This window comes from Temnothorax americanus, unplaced genomic scaffold (genome assembly GCF_048541705.1).
Source record: "Temnothorax americanus isolate GAGA-0224 unplaced genomic scaffold, ASM4854170v1 Scaffold63, whole genome shotgun sequence".
NCBI classification, from domain to species: Eukaryota; Metazoa; Arthropoda; class Insecta; order Hymenoptera; family Formicidae; genus Temnothorax; species Temnothorax americanus.
In genome coordinates, this window is record NW_027509778.1 from 583,069 (window position 1) to 604,496 (window position 21,428).

The following is a 21,428-nucleotide window of genomic DNA, read 5'->3' on the forward strand; positions in this document are numbered from 1 at the left end:
TTAGAGAAATTTACTTCATATTTTATTTCGATATATTTAGAGATATATATAAAATATCGAATATACAAAAATATATGTGTTATATATATTAGTTTTCACTTTCAACTTTTACGCACAGAATAATAAAATGAATTAATCGATGTAAAAAAAAACGTATCTATAGTTGCATTTAAAAATCGCGAATGCTATACATAAATGCTATATAAATATAATTGAAAACAATTGTACTGTAATTAATGTGTGATGATAGGAGTTGAATTATTCCTTACAGCTATTCAACACACAGCTATTCCCGGCGAAACACATTGCAAGTCGAAAGAGAAAGAGAGAACGTTCCTCCTCGCGGAGGAAAAGAGAGCGGACGAAGGAGGACTACAAGACAGAATTTCAAAAAAAAAGGGTAGCGAAGCGGGACCGGTCGCTTCGCCGGGACGGTTCGCCGACACACGAGGAGCCATAAACGAGCCGTAAAGTGGATGTCACGTTCGCAACGCTCGCAAACGTCCTCGAGGAAGCGCAGCTCCGAAAGAAGAGAATAAGACGTGCAGACTTTCACTATGGAGCGATCCGTTCTGAAGGGTGAGAAAAAAACGCTCGACAGGCCTGAAAACCCGAGACATACGTCACGGCGATTAACTTCTCGGAAAGCTCCAAGGACCTTTATTAAGATCTCTTTAGACGCACGAGGGAAAGAATCGAAAGAATGTTTTTATTTTAAAAGAAAGGAAAGTATGTGTCTCTAACTTGACGACTTCCACGATCTGCCTACGTTTCCTAGCCAACAAGAGAAAAAAAAGAGATACTGCCTCCGCGCGACTCGGCCTTAGTAAAGGTAGCAAAAGGGTTATTTTTCCTTTGGATCGTCGCGTCTTCAGCTTCACGGATTCGGCCGAAGGCTCTCAGCGGGCCGGCTGCACTCTGCCAAGTAGTCTGCAGACACGTGTATTGATTTATTCCGGGTTAGGGTGGACTGGGGATGAGACGGAGAGGCAACACGGGGAAAGAGAGAGTGAATGAACGAGGGACAAAGAGGGAAGGAGACGCCGCGTGAATGCTGGGTAAGAGAGAGAGAGGGTGCGAGACTCTAGTTGTGGGAAAACTATCCTTAGCTTCTGTTTCTCTCGCACCTGCCTTACATTTCTCTCCCTTCCTCCCGTTTCTATCCCAGACTGGCACATAGACTACCGAATCGCGACGGGATATGGCGAGGGACATTAAAGTGTGCCCCTATAGATCTAGGATCGCGGAACCCCTCCGATATATTTTCCAAAGTAACACGGAGTAAGAGTTGCAACGTCGACAACTATGATATTCTGTTTTCAATTATTTACGTTTATACTTGATACTTTTTACAAAAACTATATTTTGAAATAACTATACATATTACAATAAATAAATCAACTTAAAATATCAAAGTTATCAATTTTAGTAATCTTTGTTTTTATTTATTTTTTTATATAATGTCTTAGATAATAATAAGATAAACTAAACAGATTTCGATTAATTAAGTATAAACTTCAAACAAAGCAATAATTTTAAAAGAACTATTTATCTAATTATCATAAAATTATCGTAAAAATTTCTAACTTAATTTGGAAATTTAAAATGCTCTTATTTATAATTAAAAGTTGCAAATAAATTTATCAACGAAACTTTTGTTCTTCTGTTTCTTACACCTCTATCGTAGCCTTCTCTGTATTAAATATTCACAGTCTACTCCTAGGGAATGTCTGAACTTACAAGTAGAACTTTCCGAAAGTATAATATTTTTGTTTCATATTCCTCTTTCCACAATACTTTAAATATTTATATATAAAATATTTACACACTCCCTCGAACTAAATAGAATGCGTCGAAACCTCTAAGTATTTCCGAACAACATCTTTCACCGTCCTTTTCCAATAAGAGCTCCAATATTTACACAAAATATCCTAGCAGGACAATTTTTCTCTTTCCTTCTCCTTAACATCAAACAACAATTTTTATGACGTAAGCGATTAAACGCAAAGAATTAAGTTTTAAAGATGCAAACAGATGATAAAACCTGATTCCTCGTCTAATTTCCAGATTTTGTTTGAACATATTCTTTGTAAGCCAACGATTATTTACAATGTTTGTCAATTAAATTTTCTTAAAAAGTCTAAATTTTTTTCCTCTAAAGCACAACAAATTAATTTATCTTTTTTCTAAGAAACAACTAGGAATCTTAATTAGCAATAGACTTACCTAGTTGACGGCAGATGTCGGCCTTCAGATGCAACGGCAGGACCTTCTCCTTCAGCAGAGCCTCGTAATGCTCCTTGGCCAGACGGTACTTGCCCTGAACCTCGTACAAGTGAGCAATGTGGAACTTGACTGCAACAAACACACGGAAGACGATTCCTCGGTGAATTTCTTGATAAAGTCATCAGGGTCGGTTCTCTCCCGAGACTAATAGTCGCGAAAGAATTAAATTATGCCGATATGTACTCCGTCGAAGGCGAGCTTATCAGCCGGACTCGAGAGAGGAGAGCGGAGATCATCGATCAGGACTGATTCGAGGTTTGATTAATTTGCACTACGTCGATAAAGAGCAGCGAAGACTGCGCGAGACTGGCGCGCGAGCCATGCTCAGCCGGCTATTTAAAAGCGCGACTTCTGGCGGGAAATTATATACATTCCCGCGCGAAATTCTCAGTATCCAAAAGAGAGAGAGAATGATGATTCCCGCGCGAATCATCACGTGAAAAACGTGCAATTCGGAGTCATGAATCAGCCCAGTCATCGTCAACGTGACTCATCCGCGAGAAACTTCTCTACTCAGAAACTTGTTCTACATATATATAATCTGTACACGAGATGTAAAGAGAGGGAAATCCCCACGACGCCTGATTTGTGTGAATATTAATAACAAATTTCCCGATGAATTCGGAATCAGTTTTTTTCCCCCCGGGGGAAAAAGGAGAGGAGAGGCTGCCGTTAATCAGGAGTTTCCCTTCTTCAAAATTAAAATTCCGTTACAACAAAATCCGTGGAAATTAACGAAAAATGTAATCTGTCTCTGTAAAGGTTAAGCTTAAAATTTTTTGTTTCGATAATCAGCATCACTATCGCGTCACTTTACGAAAGATGTAAATCTCGTCAACTTCATTATTCGTGAGTTTATTATCAAGAAATATTCAGGTCAATTTTCCAGTTATTTTGATTAGATAAATGCATGTTATTGCCTAGTTGCTAATGGAACTGAAAGTTGGTCACGAGTTAGGGTCGCGCGCAAAAAATAGACAAGATTTAAAACCAATAAAACTCGTATGACTGTTATAAATAACTTTAGTCAAATCACAAATCTCGTTACACTATCAAAAAAAATATTACTTGTATTAGTACAAAAGCTACAATTCTCATAATAACAATATATCCACATATTTCTATAAGAGAATAAGATTGCCTCTTTATTGAAAAGGACATACTATTTCGCGCTCACAGATTCGCTATTATATTCGCACCATTAAAGATGTATGTTACTTATGTCAAAATAACAGGATAAAGCTGAAATTTACAGAGATTGTGCACTTATATATCCCAAAAACCTGTGTTAAATTTGCGACCGATTGTCCGACCCGTTTCTGAGATATTTGATTTAAAAGTTACAGAAATTGTATATATATAAATAGATATACTTCCCATGTAAATATCATAATATGTATCTCTGCTCATGTACGATAAAAATGAATGAAATTTTTATGGTATTTCTATGACATCGAGAATTGCAATTACGGTTTTTTAAGATTTTCTGATATTTTTTTTCAATTTTTTAATGATTTATTTAAACAATATCAGGTACAAAAATGGGACACAATTGCGATTTTTACGCTTTTTCTGTCCCAATGATACCATGTTGTTTATGAATAATTTTTGAGATTAGCTCTACACTGTTTAATCAAGAAAACAAAATTATACTACTAGTAGGGGAGCTAGCTCCATTTTTTCGTGATTATTTCGGTACTTATGAAACTTTTTGTGATGATTCAGAATGTTATTTAATGATCAAAGCTCCGGGGACTGACAAAAAAGTGGGGCGCTTTGGGTGGTATAGCCACTCACTTGTGCAAAAAAATTTTTTTTTTTCAAGTCATTTCGGTATGTCAGTCATTTTGCACCATAATTCTTTGATATATTCTATGACTATTTGCAAATTGACTGACAAAAAAATGGGTCGCTTGTGGGTGTAGGGCCGCCCAAAAATGTCATTTTTTTCAAGTCATTTCAGTATGTCAGTCATTTTGCACCATAATTCTTTGATATATTCTATGACTATTTGCAAATTGACTGACAAAAAAATGGGTCGCTTGTGGGTGTAGGGCCGCCCAAAAAAGTCATTTCGGTATGTCAGTCATTTTGCAACATAATTTTTTGATATATTCTATGACTATTAGCATAATTGACTGACAAAAAAGTGAGTCTCAAAACCCTCATAAAATATTGTAAATTCCACAGTTTGCGACTTATAAATTTTTTCCTTTTTTGAATTCACCATTGATGATCATCAGGACTCATTTTAATTCTTATTGTCTTTCCATTATACTCAAATAAATAATTAAAAGTACAGCCAAATTTTGTCACATCTTTTTCACTCCCGGAGCGGTCCGGGTCATGTAACAAATCAAAAGGGGGAAGGAGAGAAGGATGATAGATAAGCCTCTCCGACGATTCTCTTGCACCTCCGACACTCCACTAACCGAATTTGATTGCTGGGCGCCAGACGCGTAAATTCGCGTCCGCGAAATTGCGAGAAACTAAAGAGAGACGCAAGACGAAATAAGTTTGGTGTGCGAGGAATCGGCTAGCTCGACCTAATAGCAGGGCGGGGTTGATGAAGGGCAGCGCGATATCCGGCGGGGTGACACATAAATCATTAACTCAGTCAGTTAACAAATGAAAAGTAACATTTATTGTAGAATAACTTTCGGAGAAAATAATACGGGTCAATCCGGCTTCCATTAAAGCAAGAATTACGTTAATTTAGTAAACGCGCAGAAGGCGCCGTTAAGATAATACTATAAGTACATTGTAAACTGAAGCCAATATCTTTTTTTATGTTAACGTAACAACGTAACGTAAACATTTTTGGGCGGCCCTACCACTCACAAGCGACCCATTTTTTTGTCAGTCAATTATGCTAATAGTCATAGAATATATCAAAGAATTATGTTGCAAAATGACTGACATACCGAAATGACTTTTTTGGACGGCCCTACACCCACAAGCGACCCACTTTTTTGTCAGTCAATTTGCAAATAGTCATAGAATATATCAAAGAATTATGGTGCAAAATGACTGACATACCGAAATGACTTGAAAAAAATGACATTTTTGGGCGGCCCTACACCCACAAGCGACCCACTTTTTTGTCAGTCAATTTGCAAATAGTCATAGAATATATCAAAGAATTATGGTGCAAAATGACTGACATACCGAAATGACTTGAAAAAAAAATTTTTTTGCACAAGTGAGTGGCTATACCACCCAAAGCGCCCCACTTTTTTGTCAGTCCCCGGAGCTTTGATCATTAAATAACATTCTGAATCACCACAAAAAGTTTCATAAGTACCGAAATAATCACGAAAAAATGGAGCTAGCTCCCCTACTATACATATAGCTATCTGACATACATCTTTAAGTTGGACCTCTTCATTTGTCATAGTCTACCTTCTTTAATTTCAGAAATAAAATATCATCTATTTAAAACATTCTGTGTATACAGAACGTTAAAATGTCGATTAAAAAGTTTCTTGAAGAATTTCTTGTATTAAAAATCAGTCTTAACTTTTTTATTTGACAAATATTAGAGCTAAAGTGTCAAGCAGTTCTTTGAAGAAACCACTGAATACACGACTACGCGGGAAGGAGTTATCTCGCTGACATGAGCATCAGGCAAAAGGCGATCAAGTTCGGCGAAGGAAAGTGAGCGAGCGATTATAGAGTCGCGATGCGCGGGGTGTCGGCTGGGAATTTTCCGGCTAACGGCGCAGATAAAGGGACGAGCACTTACTCTCGAGCTTGGAGAAGGAGGCAGGTATGGTGGCATCAATCAGAGCGAGGGTCAGGTGCTTCAAGGCGGCGTCGAACTCAGCGTGGACCTTCAGCATCAAGCCGAGCCGTAGGTGAACCTCGCAGGCCCGTGGAAATCCTGGTTCCACCCACAGCACCTGCTGGAACGCTTTCACGGCCCTGGAACGCAAGAACGGTGCAAGAACCGTTATTAATCGAGCAAACAATTAAATAAAATGTATAATAAATTGTTATATATAAATAATAAATTATTGGATCATTGAAGTGAGTTTCTCTTTTCTTTTTACTTCTCGGTTCTTTTTGTTAATTAATATTAGGTATCTCCAAATTTATTATTAAATTTAATTTATCCTTTTACAGGCCAATCGCATTAGCCAACTTTTGTACCACCATTCCCATGTGAAGCAACCTTTAAAACTAGGAATCCAAAGATGCTTATTTTATTTCTATTGTATATCATTGGCTGCGTTCAGCAGAACGCAACAGTTTTCAACCGTTTTATGATTCTCTGCTGAACGATTCTAAGCGCATTCAAAGTCTCAACACGTTCACTCAGCGGTCGCCATGATTTTCAGCGAACTAAAAGTACGCTGTATCTCAAGCAAAACGTTATCAAATAAAATGTACCTTCTAATGATGTTTGTGGTACATCTTGTAATATATCATGCATTCCTACTATCTCTTGGTAATTTTTTTCAAAATAATTATAGAAAAAGTTTACATAAGTAGGGGAGACCGGGGCAAAGTCGGCCCTTTTTTCGGTGCCGATTTTTAACAACAAAATAAATAATTTTCTGAAATATAATATACCATTGTAAGAGTGAAATCTTGGCTACAAATTTTATATAGGCATTTTTGGTCTACATCGCTCTGTTCAACCGGTATAGAATAAAAACGACAAACAAAGGTGCAAAAATCAAAAAGTCAAAATTCCCGGGCGGAGTCGTGTCTTCATTCTCGGACTGGATTTTAAGTAAAGATACATAATTTTGATCATAAAAAATAATAGAATACACTTTATTCATTGTTTTTTAGTAGAAAAATGGAAAACGGAAAATTTCAAGAAAATCAATTTTCTTTTTCGCTAACAGTTAAAGCATGTAAAAACAGAGTCTGACGAGTGCACACACTCGTTGTGTGCCTTACGCATGCACGAAATGCACTGTTTTTCATCGGCTCTATTTTCTATTATCTCGAGCATACGCAGCACATATTATTTAGCTTTCTTGACTCCGTTTTGGCTTGGAAACGACTTCGCCCCAAACACAAGTTTTAGGTTTGGTCGCTTATAAAATAATAGAAATCAATGAAAATAAAAAAACTGCACTGTATTCGTGTTTAACATGCATGACTCTTTAGAATCACTTACTTTGAGATTCGGAGAGACAATAATACTTAAGATATTACAAACTTACGGCGCGGAAGAAATTTTACTTTTGACCTGCGAAAACACGTTTGCTTCGATAAGAATCACAACATGGCACGTAACCTCACTAAACTCCGTTGGTCCCGTGGGCACCATAAGCCGCGCTTACAATATTAATGGCGAGTTCACTGACCATATGTGGATGACGTTTTGCTTGACAGCTTGACGTTTTACGTACTTTTAATTCGCTAAAAATTATGGCAACCGCTGAGTGAACGTGTTGAGACTTTAGGTGCGTTTAGAATCGTTCAGCAATCATAGGCTATAACATGGTGTAATAAGACAGGTGAATCATTCCCGTGGATGCGCAGTAGTACGCGCTTCAACCAATCGCGTTAGGGTCCAAATGCACCCGCGAAATTTGAATACGCAAACAATTACATATAATTAAAATGGATTTCTAATTAAGATTTGTGAAAGATTAATGTAAAAAATACGTGGAATTAGTGGTGAGCTAAACAATAACGTAATGAGACAAGTATTCATTTCCATGGATGCGCAGTAGTACGGATCTCGATCAACCATATTTAAATCCAAATACTAAAAGATTGCTGTCAGATTGCTGTCAGATTGCTATCAGATTGCTGTCAGATTGTGTTATCAAGGTAGTATATATTATGCAATATATAGCATAGCATATATTAGGTGCTTTCCATTTACACTCAAGTGAAGTGATTCACTCAGTTATGTGAATATCCTTACTCGGAATGAATGACGTCATACCTGCTTATTTTGGTGATAAAACTATCTCATAACAATACAGGTTAATATTAACCTCACTTTTAATTTGAGTCTGTTAGACTCATTAAAGCACACGGTTTCGATTGTGTGCTGTAACGTCACAAAAACTCAGTTGAATCTCACTTGCCAGCATTAAAAGGAACGTGCATTTAACTGAGTTATGACATCACAAGTGAGATTTATCTGAGTTTTGATGTAAATGGAAAGCACCTATTATATGTAATATATATGATTTTTTTCTCCTACATATAGAAACCATGCCAGCGTGTTGTGTGCACAATTACAAAAGTCGCACAGACTGTACGTACACAAGAAATATAAAATTGTTTCGTTTCCCAAAAAAATTAACTATACGCCAGCAATGGCTTGAAGCCTGTAGAAGAAATGAAAAAGAAATAAAAATTGATTCTGGTAAGTATATGTGTGCGTATGTGTATAATATTACTTGTTTAAAATAAGAATATATATATAATATATTTATAAAAATGTGGACAATAATTTTTCTTATTGCGAGAATCATTTTTTACTCATTTTTTATTATTTCAGGTTTTTATTATTTATATATTGTACTTTATTGCAAATCTTAATTTTACATTTATTTTATTCATGTAATTATATTTTATTTATGTCATGTCATTAATTTTGTATTCAAATTTCGCGGTGCATTTGGACCCAAATGTGATTGGTTGTTCCATCAAGCCACCGCCATTATGCGCAATGTTCCTAAAATTCGACCTAAATTATTTAGCCCGCCTGCTGTAAACAGTTGATAGACGACCGGACCTGGCTTCAGATCAGGCCGCGTATTTTAGTGACCCGACCTGAAATCGGCCGTTATCATTTGCGATGTAAACGCGCAATCAAGCGCGACGCGTCCTAAAAGCTTCATTTGCTTGTTCGGATTCGCTGCAATTCAGGGCGATCCCAAATACGATCCCGTCAATTTTTAGGTTTCTTTCGGTGTAAACGAATGATGACTAGACCTACTTCGGGTCACAATATAAGTCAGGCCGCGATCAGGTCGCTGGGTGTAAACGTAGCCATTGTATCGCTGAAGATAGCTCGAAATGAAGCGGAAACGTTTATTTTTGGAATTCATGTGCAATATACATAATAAAAAATCAAAGTATATCTACAACTTCTACACATCAACCGCTTTACTCTTATTGCCCCCCATTTAGTTCAAATTTTAAATAAATTGCGTTTTAAGACGCGATACAAGAGATAAAATAGTTGGAACAAGTTTTTCAAAGATGTAATTTGTGAATTTCTACAAAAATATTATTATAAATGTTTAATATACATCAGAGTCTAAGTAAATACAAAAAATTTAAGGAAATATTCCGTAGCTTATTTTAGGAAGAAAAGGTTCCATAAACATATGCCCTAAATATTGCTTCGTTTTCAAAATACCTACAGAGTATCGAAATTATTTTAAAAAAAATGAAAATTTCGAAATGTGGAAAACGTTTAAAGATATTTTATTCAAACTTGGAATGCGTACATGCTGTATTAAGAACCATTTTCCAGTATCGCTGAAACATTTTTAGATCCACCAGAGGCGTGCGTCTTTGACACCCTGTATTTTAAAAACAAAGCAGTTTAGGACATATGTTTATATAAAACCTTTTCGGTAAAACTGCAGATTAAGGGCGATCTCACCGATTTCAATAACCTTGATGTATGTTGTCAAGGTCATGACCCCGAGTGACCTTCAGAAGGTTTTAGCCGTCGCTCGCTATTCGCTAAAAAGTTATTAACAAAAAAAGTTTGGAAAATATAGCAGCTATTTTGAGTATTGAAAGGAATAAATGACTAATATATATGTCGAAATAGTTCACGCATACCATTTCCACGCAAAACGAGGTGCCATATTGGTTTGTGACGCGCTTTACAAGCTCGAAATATATGTATAAACCTACTTAGTTTATTGTAATTCTTTATCACCCCCCTGCGGTCACATGAGTTCGTGGCGCGCTTTAAAAGTATTTAGGTGTTTAAAGCGCGTCAACTAACCTATGTGTTTAAAGCGCGTCAACTAACCTATGTAGGTTAGTAACGCGCTTTAAACACTTAAATACTTTTAAAGCGCGTCCTTCCGAAGGTCACTCAGGAGGGTGACCTTGACAACATATGTCAAGATCAAGGCCATCGGAGGGTAGTCCCTATTACTGCATAATTACCGTTCTTTATGCCTTCTAATACTCAAAATAGCTGCTATATTTTCCAAACTTTTTTGTTAATAACTTTTTAACGAATAGCAAGCGACGGCTATATAAAACCTTCTGAAGGTCACTCGGAGTCATGACCTTGACAACATACATCAAGGTCATTGAAATCAGTGAGGTCGCCCTTAATCTGCAGTTTTACCACCTTTTCTTCCTAAAATAAGCCACGAAATATTCCCTTCAATTTTTTGTACTTATTTAGGAAACACCCTATATTGCACTGTGTTTCGCACGCAAATTCAATGAGGAATTGCTCGACGATTTTTTAAATCGAGTTCCCCTTTGCAACGTAAATGTCAGAAAGGCTCAGAGTTATTTGTTTTACGGAAAACTTTTCGATCTAAAAGTTTTCCGTAAAACAAATAATCAATAGAGAGAGAAAGAGAGAGAGAGAGAGAGAGAGAGTGAGAGAGAGAAAAAGAGAGAGAGAGAGAAATTACATTTTTCAATAAATTTCAGATGAACTAGAATCTTAACTCGAGACTTATAAAGATACGAGATGGTATCTCCAAAATAAAGCATGAGAAAATTTCATTCTACATCATCTTTTATTTCTTCATAACGTTTGCTTTCCTTTCCCGTTCAAATGATTCGGAGATCTTCCAACTTCGTAGAACTATTAGGTATTTAATCATCACAGAGAAATTTATTTTGTTACATTGTTAAGTTAGTGTCGCAATCATCCAAGCAAAATTGCTTCGCGCTGCTCTTTGCAGTGTTTTTTGCTATCCGTGAACTTTCACCGCCGCGCCGTATGCACGCGACGCGGCAAGGTGAACACGCAGGAAGTGGCTAGTATGTAGTCGCTGTCACGCGACAATGTGGCCCCGCGAAAGAAAGGAAGGGGAGCGGCGATGCGCGTAACAGTAACAATTGTCGCGAACGGCATATCGCATTAGCCCGCGTCGTGCGCGACGGTGATCGATACGCGCCGATCGATCGCACGGATGCACACGGAAAACCGGAAACGAATAATATGCGTGTGCCAGCGAAGGAACAACATACCGTGGTGATCAGGGCGATGACTAATATCGAGGGCTTGTTCCGCGCGATCCGCGATTGAATGGCTCATTTCATGGATCGCACTAAAGAGTATTCTTAAAAAGTGAAAATTACCGTGTTGCAGAACTCTCGGGAATTACAGTCCTTGCGAAAGATTTTCAAGCTATGGTAGATTTGTGGAGAAACGTGAGAAATTAGAGATTGTGTAATTACAATACAATATAATTTTAAAGCAGCAGATAATTTTAGGTATAGAAAATATAATATAAATTGTGTAATTACAATATAATGCAATTTTATTATAAAACAGAAGATAATTATAATATAATATAATTATATAAGGGTCGTTTTCAAGTGAATTAAACAGACTCGGGTTACTAAATAGTGACGTCACTAGAGATGGGACACCTGCCTAAATATTAGGGGTGTCAATATATAGCACTATCAGCAACAGTGTGATATGTATATTTACTTGTGTACATATTCTAATACTGTCTTAAATTACACTTCACTCAAATAGCTAATCCATGTTTTATTTGGATGACCCTTATACATGTATCTATGTATATTATTAATTCTACCTTAAATTATAATTAAATATATAATTAATAAGAATAGAAATAATCCGCAATATAAATTGCATACTTGACAGAAGTCACATTAATCACATAATCACATGAAAGAGATGGATACATAAAAATTAATATCCGTAAAATTTAATAGAGGAACATTTTTATCTATAATTTTTTACCCGCCTGAGAGATGGAGTAAAAAATCGTTTTATTCCAAAAAAAATAGACTTTTCTCAATTATTGATATTTTTTTTCCCTGGAAATTATCCTTAAAAGTTGATGGTATAAAAGTAGGTACCACGTTTTTCACACGTTAACCTAATGCGTTAACAAAGTATCCCGATAATATGAAAACACAAAGTTTACTTTCGTTAGGAGGGGTGGCTGCAGGGGAGCGCGCGTCCCACGAGGGTGTGCCTTCGATCGCAATTTTATTCAGAGCGTCATCGTCGCTGGACGCAAGCCAATGTCAGTTTACAGCCAGGCAAAAGCAACGTCGTCGAAGACGTCACTTTCGTTCCCGTTAAACGACGGTCATTTGTGACGGTTATATATAGGTCACAGCATCAGCATACAACTGAATTCCCTTATCTCTTCGGAACTCGTATAGTACACCACGTTTTCCCCTCCTCCCTCCACCTTGCCCGCTTTTTCGCACCAAACTTTCACCATTCTATTCTTATAATTTTTCGTTCGTATAATATACGTTTCTTCTTAAACTTTATTCTCGTCTCGCTCGATTTCTATTGTTATATTTTCAGCTTTCTCTCCTTTTCGTTTGTAGTGCGGTTGTTAAAAAGCGGATCGTCTAAAGCCCCTATTTATTTGTTTATTAGAAAAGCATGCCACGCGACTTTGCGTGTCAGCACCCCTGCCCGGGTCCACGCCAGCTAATCTTCCCTATATCGTTCCAATTTTAGTATGCGCGCCGAAGCCGAATGTCGGCGTTGCTGTATACGTGCATATACACACACTATAGCCGCCTGCATGTGAGCGACACACTTTTCACAGAGCGGGGTTACGGCACACTTTTCTTATCCTAAGCGAGTGCGGTTATGAAACATGAACGACGTAACGTAAGCGCGCGCGGCCGCTTACGATTATCTCGCACGCGCGATAAAAGCCCGTAACAGCTGAGCCGCCGCCTTTCACTAAATGCAAGCTGCATTTTCGCGAAACGGAACTTACCGGCGAGCTGCGATCAGAAACGAGCAATAAAACCGTGAAGAAATTAAGATTGTCCGGCTCCGAACCCCGCGGTTAAAATATTCGGTATGATATTAAATACACGATTAATTGGACGCATTCTGTAAAATGCGGAACATACTCCAAAACCTTATACCTTTCCGCCAGAGAGCGGAATGTATATCTTTGCAAAACATTAGAAATAAAATTCTGCGCCGACATCAAATATAATATGACTGAGTTATAATCCTCCTTAAATACAATTCCATATATTATATGCGTTCTTTAAAAATGTGTTTTATACGATTAGTTATAGGTTCTTGTGTCTCCAGGGGACAGCACATTACAAATAAGAGTTGGATATTTTTGCATAATATACCTACTATGGGCCTTCATGATCACTTGTAACAGAACTAAAAAATCACAAAAATGGCACTTGGTTTTTTATTGCTTATTGATTTCTTATATAAATCATATAAATGCTTCCAATGTTACTTTAAATCAATGCAAAACTTTAGAATTAAAACTTTATGACAAAAACACAAATTGTTCTGATATAAATGCTATTGAACTATTCAATGAGAAAAATCTATATAAAATAATATTTTCAGATATACAGCAAAATACTTTACAAAATCCTTTAGTTGATATTTTAAAAATATTAGTTTCAAATGGCTTTTTGGAAATATTTCCCAATTTAACAAAAGCGTTTTGAATATTATTAACTGTGCCAATAAATACCTGTGGCAACTGGTAAAACATCAACTTTTTCAAAATTAAAATTAATCAAAAATGATCTCAGAAGTACACTGACGCAAACGTAATTATCCAATTTAACAATCCTATTAATAAAGAATGAACTGGCCAACAACTGGCCTCGATTACAAAAATATTACAGAAATATTCGCAAAGGCTATAATAAGAGTAGAAAGTGTAATTTTTAATTAATCTTTTTTAAGTTTATTTTTACAAAATGTATATTATTACAATAAATAAGCTATAAAACATATTAATACACTTAATAATATTTAAAAAAATACAAAAATACAAAAATAAATACAAAAAAATTTTAAATATTTTTTAAATAAAATGTATAAAAATATAAAAAAGAAAACAGAACCACTATCCTGTATGCTTCGTTCTCGTTGTAGTTCTGGGTAACGCTAAAAAATTTTTTAGACTTTTTTATTTGCCTTTGCAGGTTCACGTTGGGGCGCCTAAGACGACAGTCGCAACGTCACCGAGTCGATACGAGATAATTAAAAACTTCAGGAAGCTAAATAAATAGGGTAAGGGCCAAAGCACATATGACAGCTGTAGTCGTGAACGTAAGTAACGCACAAGCTTTGGCGTATCCTGATCTGTCAGGTCGGGGACTACGACCATCGTATACGGACAGTAAAAAATATAATTCATTTGCCGTAAACATAGTAAATAGTACTCGATAAATTAAGTTTCCCTTATCTGCGGCGTATATATCGCAGTTACCCTACACTGTTAGAAAATTTTTATATATAGGTTTGTTAAAAAAGGTCCTTGTTAAAATTTTTATGTAAAATAATCAACACATACATGTGTAGATTTAACATATGCTTTCTATGTTAATTGAACTTTACAAATTTAAAATGTAAAAAATTATTAAAATAATTTAAAAAATATATTAAAGTAACACAATATATTTAAACGTATTTATTAAATGTGTTAAAATTTATAGAAAAAAAGTGTTGATTTTACTTTATAACAGAAGTAAGAATAAAAATTTGCAGAAGAAGAATGTTGATTTTATCTTACAATCTTAACTTCAACATAAAAGTTATGTTAATTGTACACATAATTAACGTTAAATTATGATCAGAATTACATTTCTTTTCTGTTAAAATATTTTAACATAGTATCGGTGTTACCATTTAACACATCCATATTATGTTAAATTAACACAAAAAATTGAGTGGACCGTTTTGGACATGCGATTTATGTTATATTTAACACAAATTTTCCAACAGTGTAGTAAAACTAGAGCCTTATCGAAAGAGATCGTTTTTGACGCAAAGTTTATAACGTATCGGAAGATAAACCCGATTTAACGAACGACCACCGTCATTGTCATCGTCATCATCACCATCGTTGTCATCCTCGCGACCACGCGAAAGAGCAACGCGGTAGTAAATTCATTCATAAGAAGGTCCATTCATCGCTTCATTCTCTCGCTTCGTTTCCTTTCGGGGTTCGTTGTCTTCGGCAATGAGTCACTCCTAACGCGCGCGTTGAGTCGAGCAGAAAGAGAAATGTCAATAACTCGCTCGTTCCTTGCGAAACGGGCGTATAGCATAGTCGATGTGAAATGTTGGACGAAGAAAAAAAAAGCAAAAGAAAGAAAAGAGATAGAAATAATTTCTTGTCTACAATTAAGGTATTCCTTTCACGGAGGAGCGTATTTTGTAGGCGCTTAAGCAGGGCGTCAGCAAACTCTTGTATATTGCATTAAACTTATATAAAATCAAGTTATAATTAATTATTATGTTTAATTATAAAAAAAAAGTGAAAATATTATGTGTATTTAGAAATTTTTTATTTTTCGGTAAATTTTACTGTCAGAACAATATGGCAACGCTGCGTTTTTCAGGGCGCCGCGCCGATTGTAAATGTAAAGTTGATAACAAAAGGGTCAATGTAAGTGTCAATTTCATTAATCAAAGAATATTGTGACATTTTCTTTTTATCAAAGAGAGATTTTATAATAATAATGAGTGATAAGAAACATAAAGTGAGGAGTAATGTGGGCAAAGATAAGGGACAATTTGTGAAAATAAAAGTTGATAATAACCCGTACGTGATGAACTGAAGTGTGACATGAGCGCACAGCTTGCAGCGTTGCCAAATACGTCCTTGAAAGTCGCCATTAAAAATATTCATCTATAAACCACATTTCAAGTCAACTTTTAACATAAATATTTTGTTTAAATATTCGGTGACTCTGTATTTTTATCGGCACTATCGAAAGTATAGAGTTTAGCGAATATGTAGCGCAGTTAATATTAAAATCTTAACATATTTGATAAACAAATTATTACATTGAAATGTGAAAAATAAACTTTTTCGATAACGTCACATATAAAATATCGAAATTTCAAAGTCATAATTTTTTTTTTTATATGTTCGGTAATGTGGTTTAATTTTTTTCTGGCATAAAGATATGCATTTTAACTTTCTCGTACCAAAAAATCAGTTAATTCTTAAGACTTTAGTGTCTCATGAAAGAAATACCTTAAACAAATAAATTTTATTCGACGCCTGCAACACACACAGCGCGGTCTTTCTCAAAATAAGTAAATTTTAAATCGTTAAAAAATTATATATATTATACATATATATATATATATTCTGAAAATTTACTTATAATTTTATTTCCTTTTTTTTATTTAATCAATATTTCGATTAATCGCTTCGAGCATATTTTTCTCGGGGAATCTCTTTATTTTACATTAAATCGCCTACTCGAAGCTAGTCTCCTTGCTCGGTTACGCTCTGTATAAGTGTAACGTAAAATTGGAAGCGAGCCTCGACGGCCGAGATTACAATTTCGCGTGGCAAAAGTTATGCCATAACGAACGCGAAATGCGACCGCGGCCGTGGAGGGAGAAGGGTGTAAATGGAGTTGTTAGAGCAGCGTGACGTGCGCGGCGGCAGGGCGCGATATCGTTAAGGACGATCTCTCTGCAAAGCCGGGACCTTCTCATTATCGTGCAACTTCGAATTTCCTGGCACGAGAGACGCTGTCGTTGCGTCGCGTCGCATCGCGTCGCGCTGCACGAAGGGTGCATTTTAATGCACCCTTCGACTGATGGCCGGCCGTTTAGCACCTCATAAATTAATCGTGAGTATGATCCGCGGCCCGTCGTGTCGTTTTGTCGGCGATTTCCTTCGCAGACGACTGGCGGAAAAGGCGATTTGCTCCTTCAGTTCCGATGAGTTTCGCGAGTGAATCGTAAAGCTAGATAAATAATTTTATTATAGTCTTCATATCAGATTACGTAGATTAAATCTATATTTTCTATCTAATTATTAATTTATATTCTACTGTCGCAAATTATATGGCAGTACTATATCTCTAGGTAAATTAGTTTCTATCATTTCTAAAATAATCGATTAAATTAGTCATTTACCGCGAAAACTAGAGACTTCTTTGCCATAATTCATTAAAAAATTATTAAACATCTGTAACTATAATACTGCCTGTCTGTTTACTTAGTATTTATGAGAACGAATGCAACGGTTCAAAAACGACATTTTCTGTGCAATTGCACAAAGTCAGCTTCAATAATTTCGACATGCCGGAGATAAACGAGCATTCTGATGAGAAATCTTATTACACAATCAGGTATCGAATAAATTCCTCGCCCACGGAGGAAAACCCCCTCGAAGGATAATCGTTCTTAATGACTTCCTTATTATAATTTCGTTATCTTTGATCGCCAGTGTGCGCACGCACGCACCTCCACCGAGACTCGGACACGCGTCACGCACGCTACAGCACGCGCTGCACCGCATAAGGACTCGATCCCGCAAATAATAATTATTGGGTCGTAAGAAATTTCACATTACCGTTTTCGCATTATCAGACAATTTTGAGAATATAAAAACATACAGAATTGAAAAAAATGAATGTTTCTCACATTTATCTTCGGTGTGAACAAAACTCGATTATTCTCGAGAAAACAAAGCTCATATAAGATTTTCTCCAAATCTCGCAATGAATTTAGAGCGGCGATATACCAGCTTCACAATTTATTACGCTACAATTGTTTGCATTATGAATCTGAAACACACACACACACACACACATCTTTCCTGGAAGCGACGGAACTCTTTGCAGATTTGTATTTGCGCCACACAGCTCGCGGTGTAACAATGCAATGAACCGGCCGTCTAACGGCGCGTCGGTGCATATCGTCGCGTACGTCGGCAGCTCTCTTAAGCCCGGTCTACATAGGCCGCAATTCGCAAAACGCAAGACACACGCACAGTCTACATGTCAATCTAACAAAGAGGTTAGGTTGACATGTAGACTGTGTGTGTGCTTGCGTTTTGCGAACTGCGGCCTATGTAGACCGGGCTTTACGCAATGCGATAGTACAATACTCTCCCGTCCCGCGACTTGTGTGCGTCACCGCTCATGCCGCGCGGGGCGAATTTCGACACCCACGCGCGACCATTGTGCAGCGCGGGCTGCTAGACAAAAGAGCCTTTCCATCTCTTTGCCATAGCTGGCATAAAATGCCTTGTACATTGCGTCTGACTTGGACGGATCTTTCGCAAAACCGCGACGATCTTTCGGGACAAACGTTCGTAAATTTTATTTTTCGAGTTTATTCGAATCATCGCGTACGAAACTGCAGTTTTATTACACTCTTTCGTAGTCAAGCGTAAAATTTTGAACATAATAGTTTCTGTAATGACACTATAACTTTAAATAACGTTATACAACTTTCCCGTTTATATCCAGGGCATTTCACTTCGAGCGTATTACGACGAGCTCTTTGGTCAACTGAACTTAACTTCAGATTCAAACTTCAAAATCAAACGGATTACAAACAAAACCACTTTCTTCAGCTAATTTTAAATGACGTTTGCTTTACAGAGAATTACAATTTAAAGCTTATATAGTTATAAAAATACGTAATATTAAAGATAAAAAATTGAAAAAAAAAAGAAACTGATAAGTTATCACTGATAACTTCTCCACGATATTTTCACTAAAAAAATCGATTCTAAGTTTAACAGATAGTTTGTGTTAAAAGAGAATGCACGGGATGAATTGTAAACTGAAAGAATGACCAGATGAAGAAAGTGGAATAATGACGCGTAAAAAGCGCGTATGAAATAACACATGGGGTGGTGGATCCCGACATCCTTCCCAAGTTCTGGAACTGAGCCCCCGCGTCGCGGGATTACGACGCCCACGCAGCGCCCAGCTGCCGGTCGCACACAGGAAGGCTGTCGGAACGACTAACAGACGACGACGACGACGACGACTAACAATTTCCTAGTGACCCACATCGCGCTCTCGATGCGGTCCCACTTACACGCACGTAAATATGACTCTGTCTCTCTTCAATTGCATCTGTATCTCTCGTGGCAGCGAACGAATACACGCAATACGACCGCCGCGAAACCATGAATTCTAATAATATCTCGAATCGATTAGAAAGTTCATTTGTTCTTTTCTCGATCTTGTCAATGCAATTCATATAGGAGTAAAAAATAAAAACATGTTTTAATACTTCAATAACGTAAAGAATCGTTTTGCTAACTATAATATATATTATTATGCATTATTGAATTATATATTATCTATTATATTTTCATAATTAAGTATCCTATTATCAAGGTATTATTTCGATTAAAATATTTTTTTATCGTTATGTTAGAAATGGAGGTGGCAATGTGGTCTAACGGTAAAGCGCCAGACTTCGTAACCACGAAGAACCGGGTTTGAGTCTATTTGATCACAGAAATTTTAATATTGTAAGCAATCTAAGCTGTAGTTCTTCTACATGAGAAATTAACGGAGGACTTTCGTGCGAAGAAATTGGGCTCCGTCTTTCGGAAGAGACATTAAGCATTGGTCCATACATAGCTGGCAAATGGCTATGTGCACTCCTCCATTTGCCAACCATGCTAGGGTGCTATGAGCCAATCACCCGCTGCACATCTGAATTTAAAGCGATTACTGAAACATCTTAGGAGGCCCTATATTCCACTTGGGAATTAAAGGAATTAATCATGCTAGTGACAATGAATCGATTAAAAGGTGCTTCCTTTTAAAGAACCGTACCGACAAGATAGGACCGGTATCTCCTCGTACTATTTTTAGACGCGCGTTGTTACCTGCGAGACGCAACGTAATAGTATCTTAGTGTTGAGGAGGTAAAGAACTGACCTCTCTCTCTTGAACGTTATTCAGGCGATACGTAGGTAAACAAGGTTGCAGTACAATAGTGCTAAGTCGAAGATGCATTCGCTACGATTTACCTCTACTCAAGATGGATCTTTGTTTAAAAAGAACGGATCTTTGTTAAAATAATCATAACCAAATAGTGCTAATATCAAAAGCGATGATTAGTTCGATTTTCAAAGAAGAAATTTAAAATTGTAAAAATATTGGATAAGAGCTAGTATTTGAGAAAGATGGAACCCATTAGATGATTAGATAGAAGTGTCGGACAATATTTTGGGAAAAATTATAGAAACCTCTTCTTATCTTAAAGATAAGATGTATAAGACGCAATAAAAGATCAAATATTGCATTAAAGATATGAAATATCATATCCATACACTGATGAAAAAAAAGTTAATCCTAAAAAAATTTAGTCCTATATACGAGCATAACTAAACATGTTAGTTAGTTAACTAAACACTAGTCGTTTCAACAATTATTAAGTTACGCTAAAAAAGGTATAATGCATTCATGTCAACCTTTAAATTTGCTTAATCAAGAATTAATTAATTCAGTTAAACTAACTAAAATGTTTAGTTGCTCGTATCGGCCGAATAAATATTTGTTGGGATTAACAAATATTTTTTCTCAGTATAGTATATTTGATCTTTTTTGTTAGAGAACCGTCTTGATACTTTTTTGAAAATATTAGAGATCTTAAAATTCTGCAATAGAATAGCAATTTCAATACATAACAGCGTCCGTCCATATCGTGACGCAAATTCACGAAGCAACACACCTCCGATCACCGTAATAGCACGTGCGAGCGTACACGTTGCCCCGTCGCGAACGCGCTTCTGCACCTGCAACGATTCGGAGTTTCGGAGGATCCAGCTGCGCGATCCGACGCTCGGCTAACGTGTCTTTCTGTTTATCGTCCCTCTCACCACCGCAATGCGAGTATTTTCAAACTGCAACCGACATGACGGACAATTGCGACAATCGACCTTCGGGAGCAACGAAAGGCTCGCTCGCCGTTTTGCAATGAATCATCGTGTGCAGCCGGTAATTTACGATTAAACAAAGAGCGCTCTCTTTGTCAAGTCTCTGTAGCGATCGTAATCTATATGTCATACTTATGAATTTATTTTCATTATTGATCACACGCAATATTATAATATATCATTATAATATATCAGTATAAAAGAATAGACTAAAATATAAATATAAAATAAAAGAAAATAATATATATATAATGTGTATATTTTATATATTTATATTTTAGT

At 36.5% G+C, this 21,428-nt stretch overlaps 1 protein-coding gene across 3 annotated transcripts in view; it reads right to left on the reverse strand.

The window, feature by feature from the left end:
- Nucleotides 1–21,428, reverse strand: part of LOC143905543 (histone demethylase UTY-like) — a 143,553-nt gene that overhangs the window by 17,377 nt on the left and 104,748 nt on the right. For all 3 annotated transcript variants that reach the window (XM_077421015.1, XM_077421014.1, XM_077421016.1), the window contains 2 exons: nt 6,032–6,210; nt 2,227–2,355 (listed from right to left, as the gene is read on the reverse strand). In XM_077421015.1, coding sequence (XP_077277141.1) covers nt 2,227–2,355; nt 6,032–6,210 — 308 coding nt within the window. The remainder of the gene's footprint in view (nt 1–2,226; nt 2,356–6,031; nt 6,211–21,428) is intronic.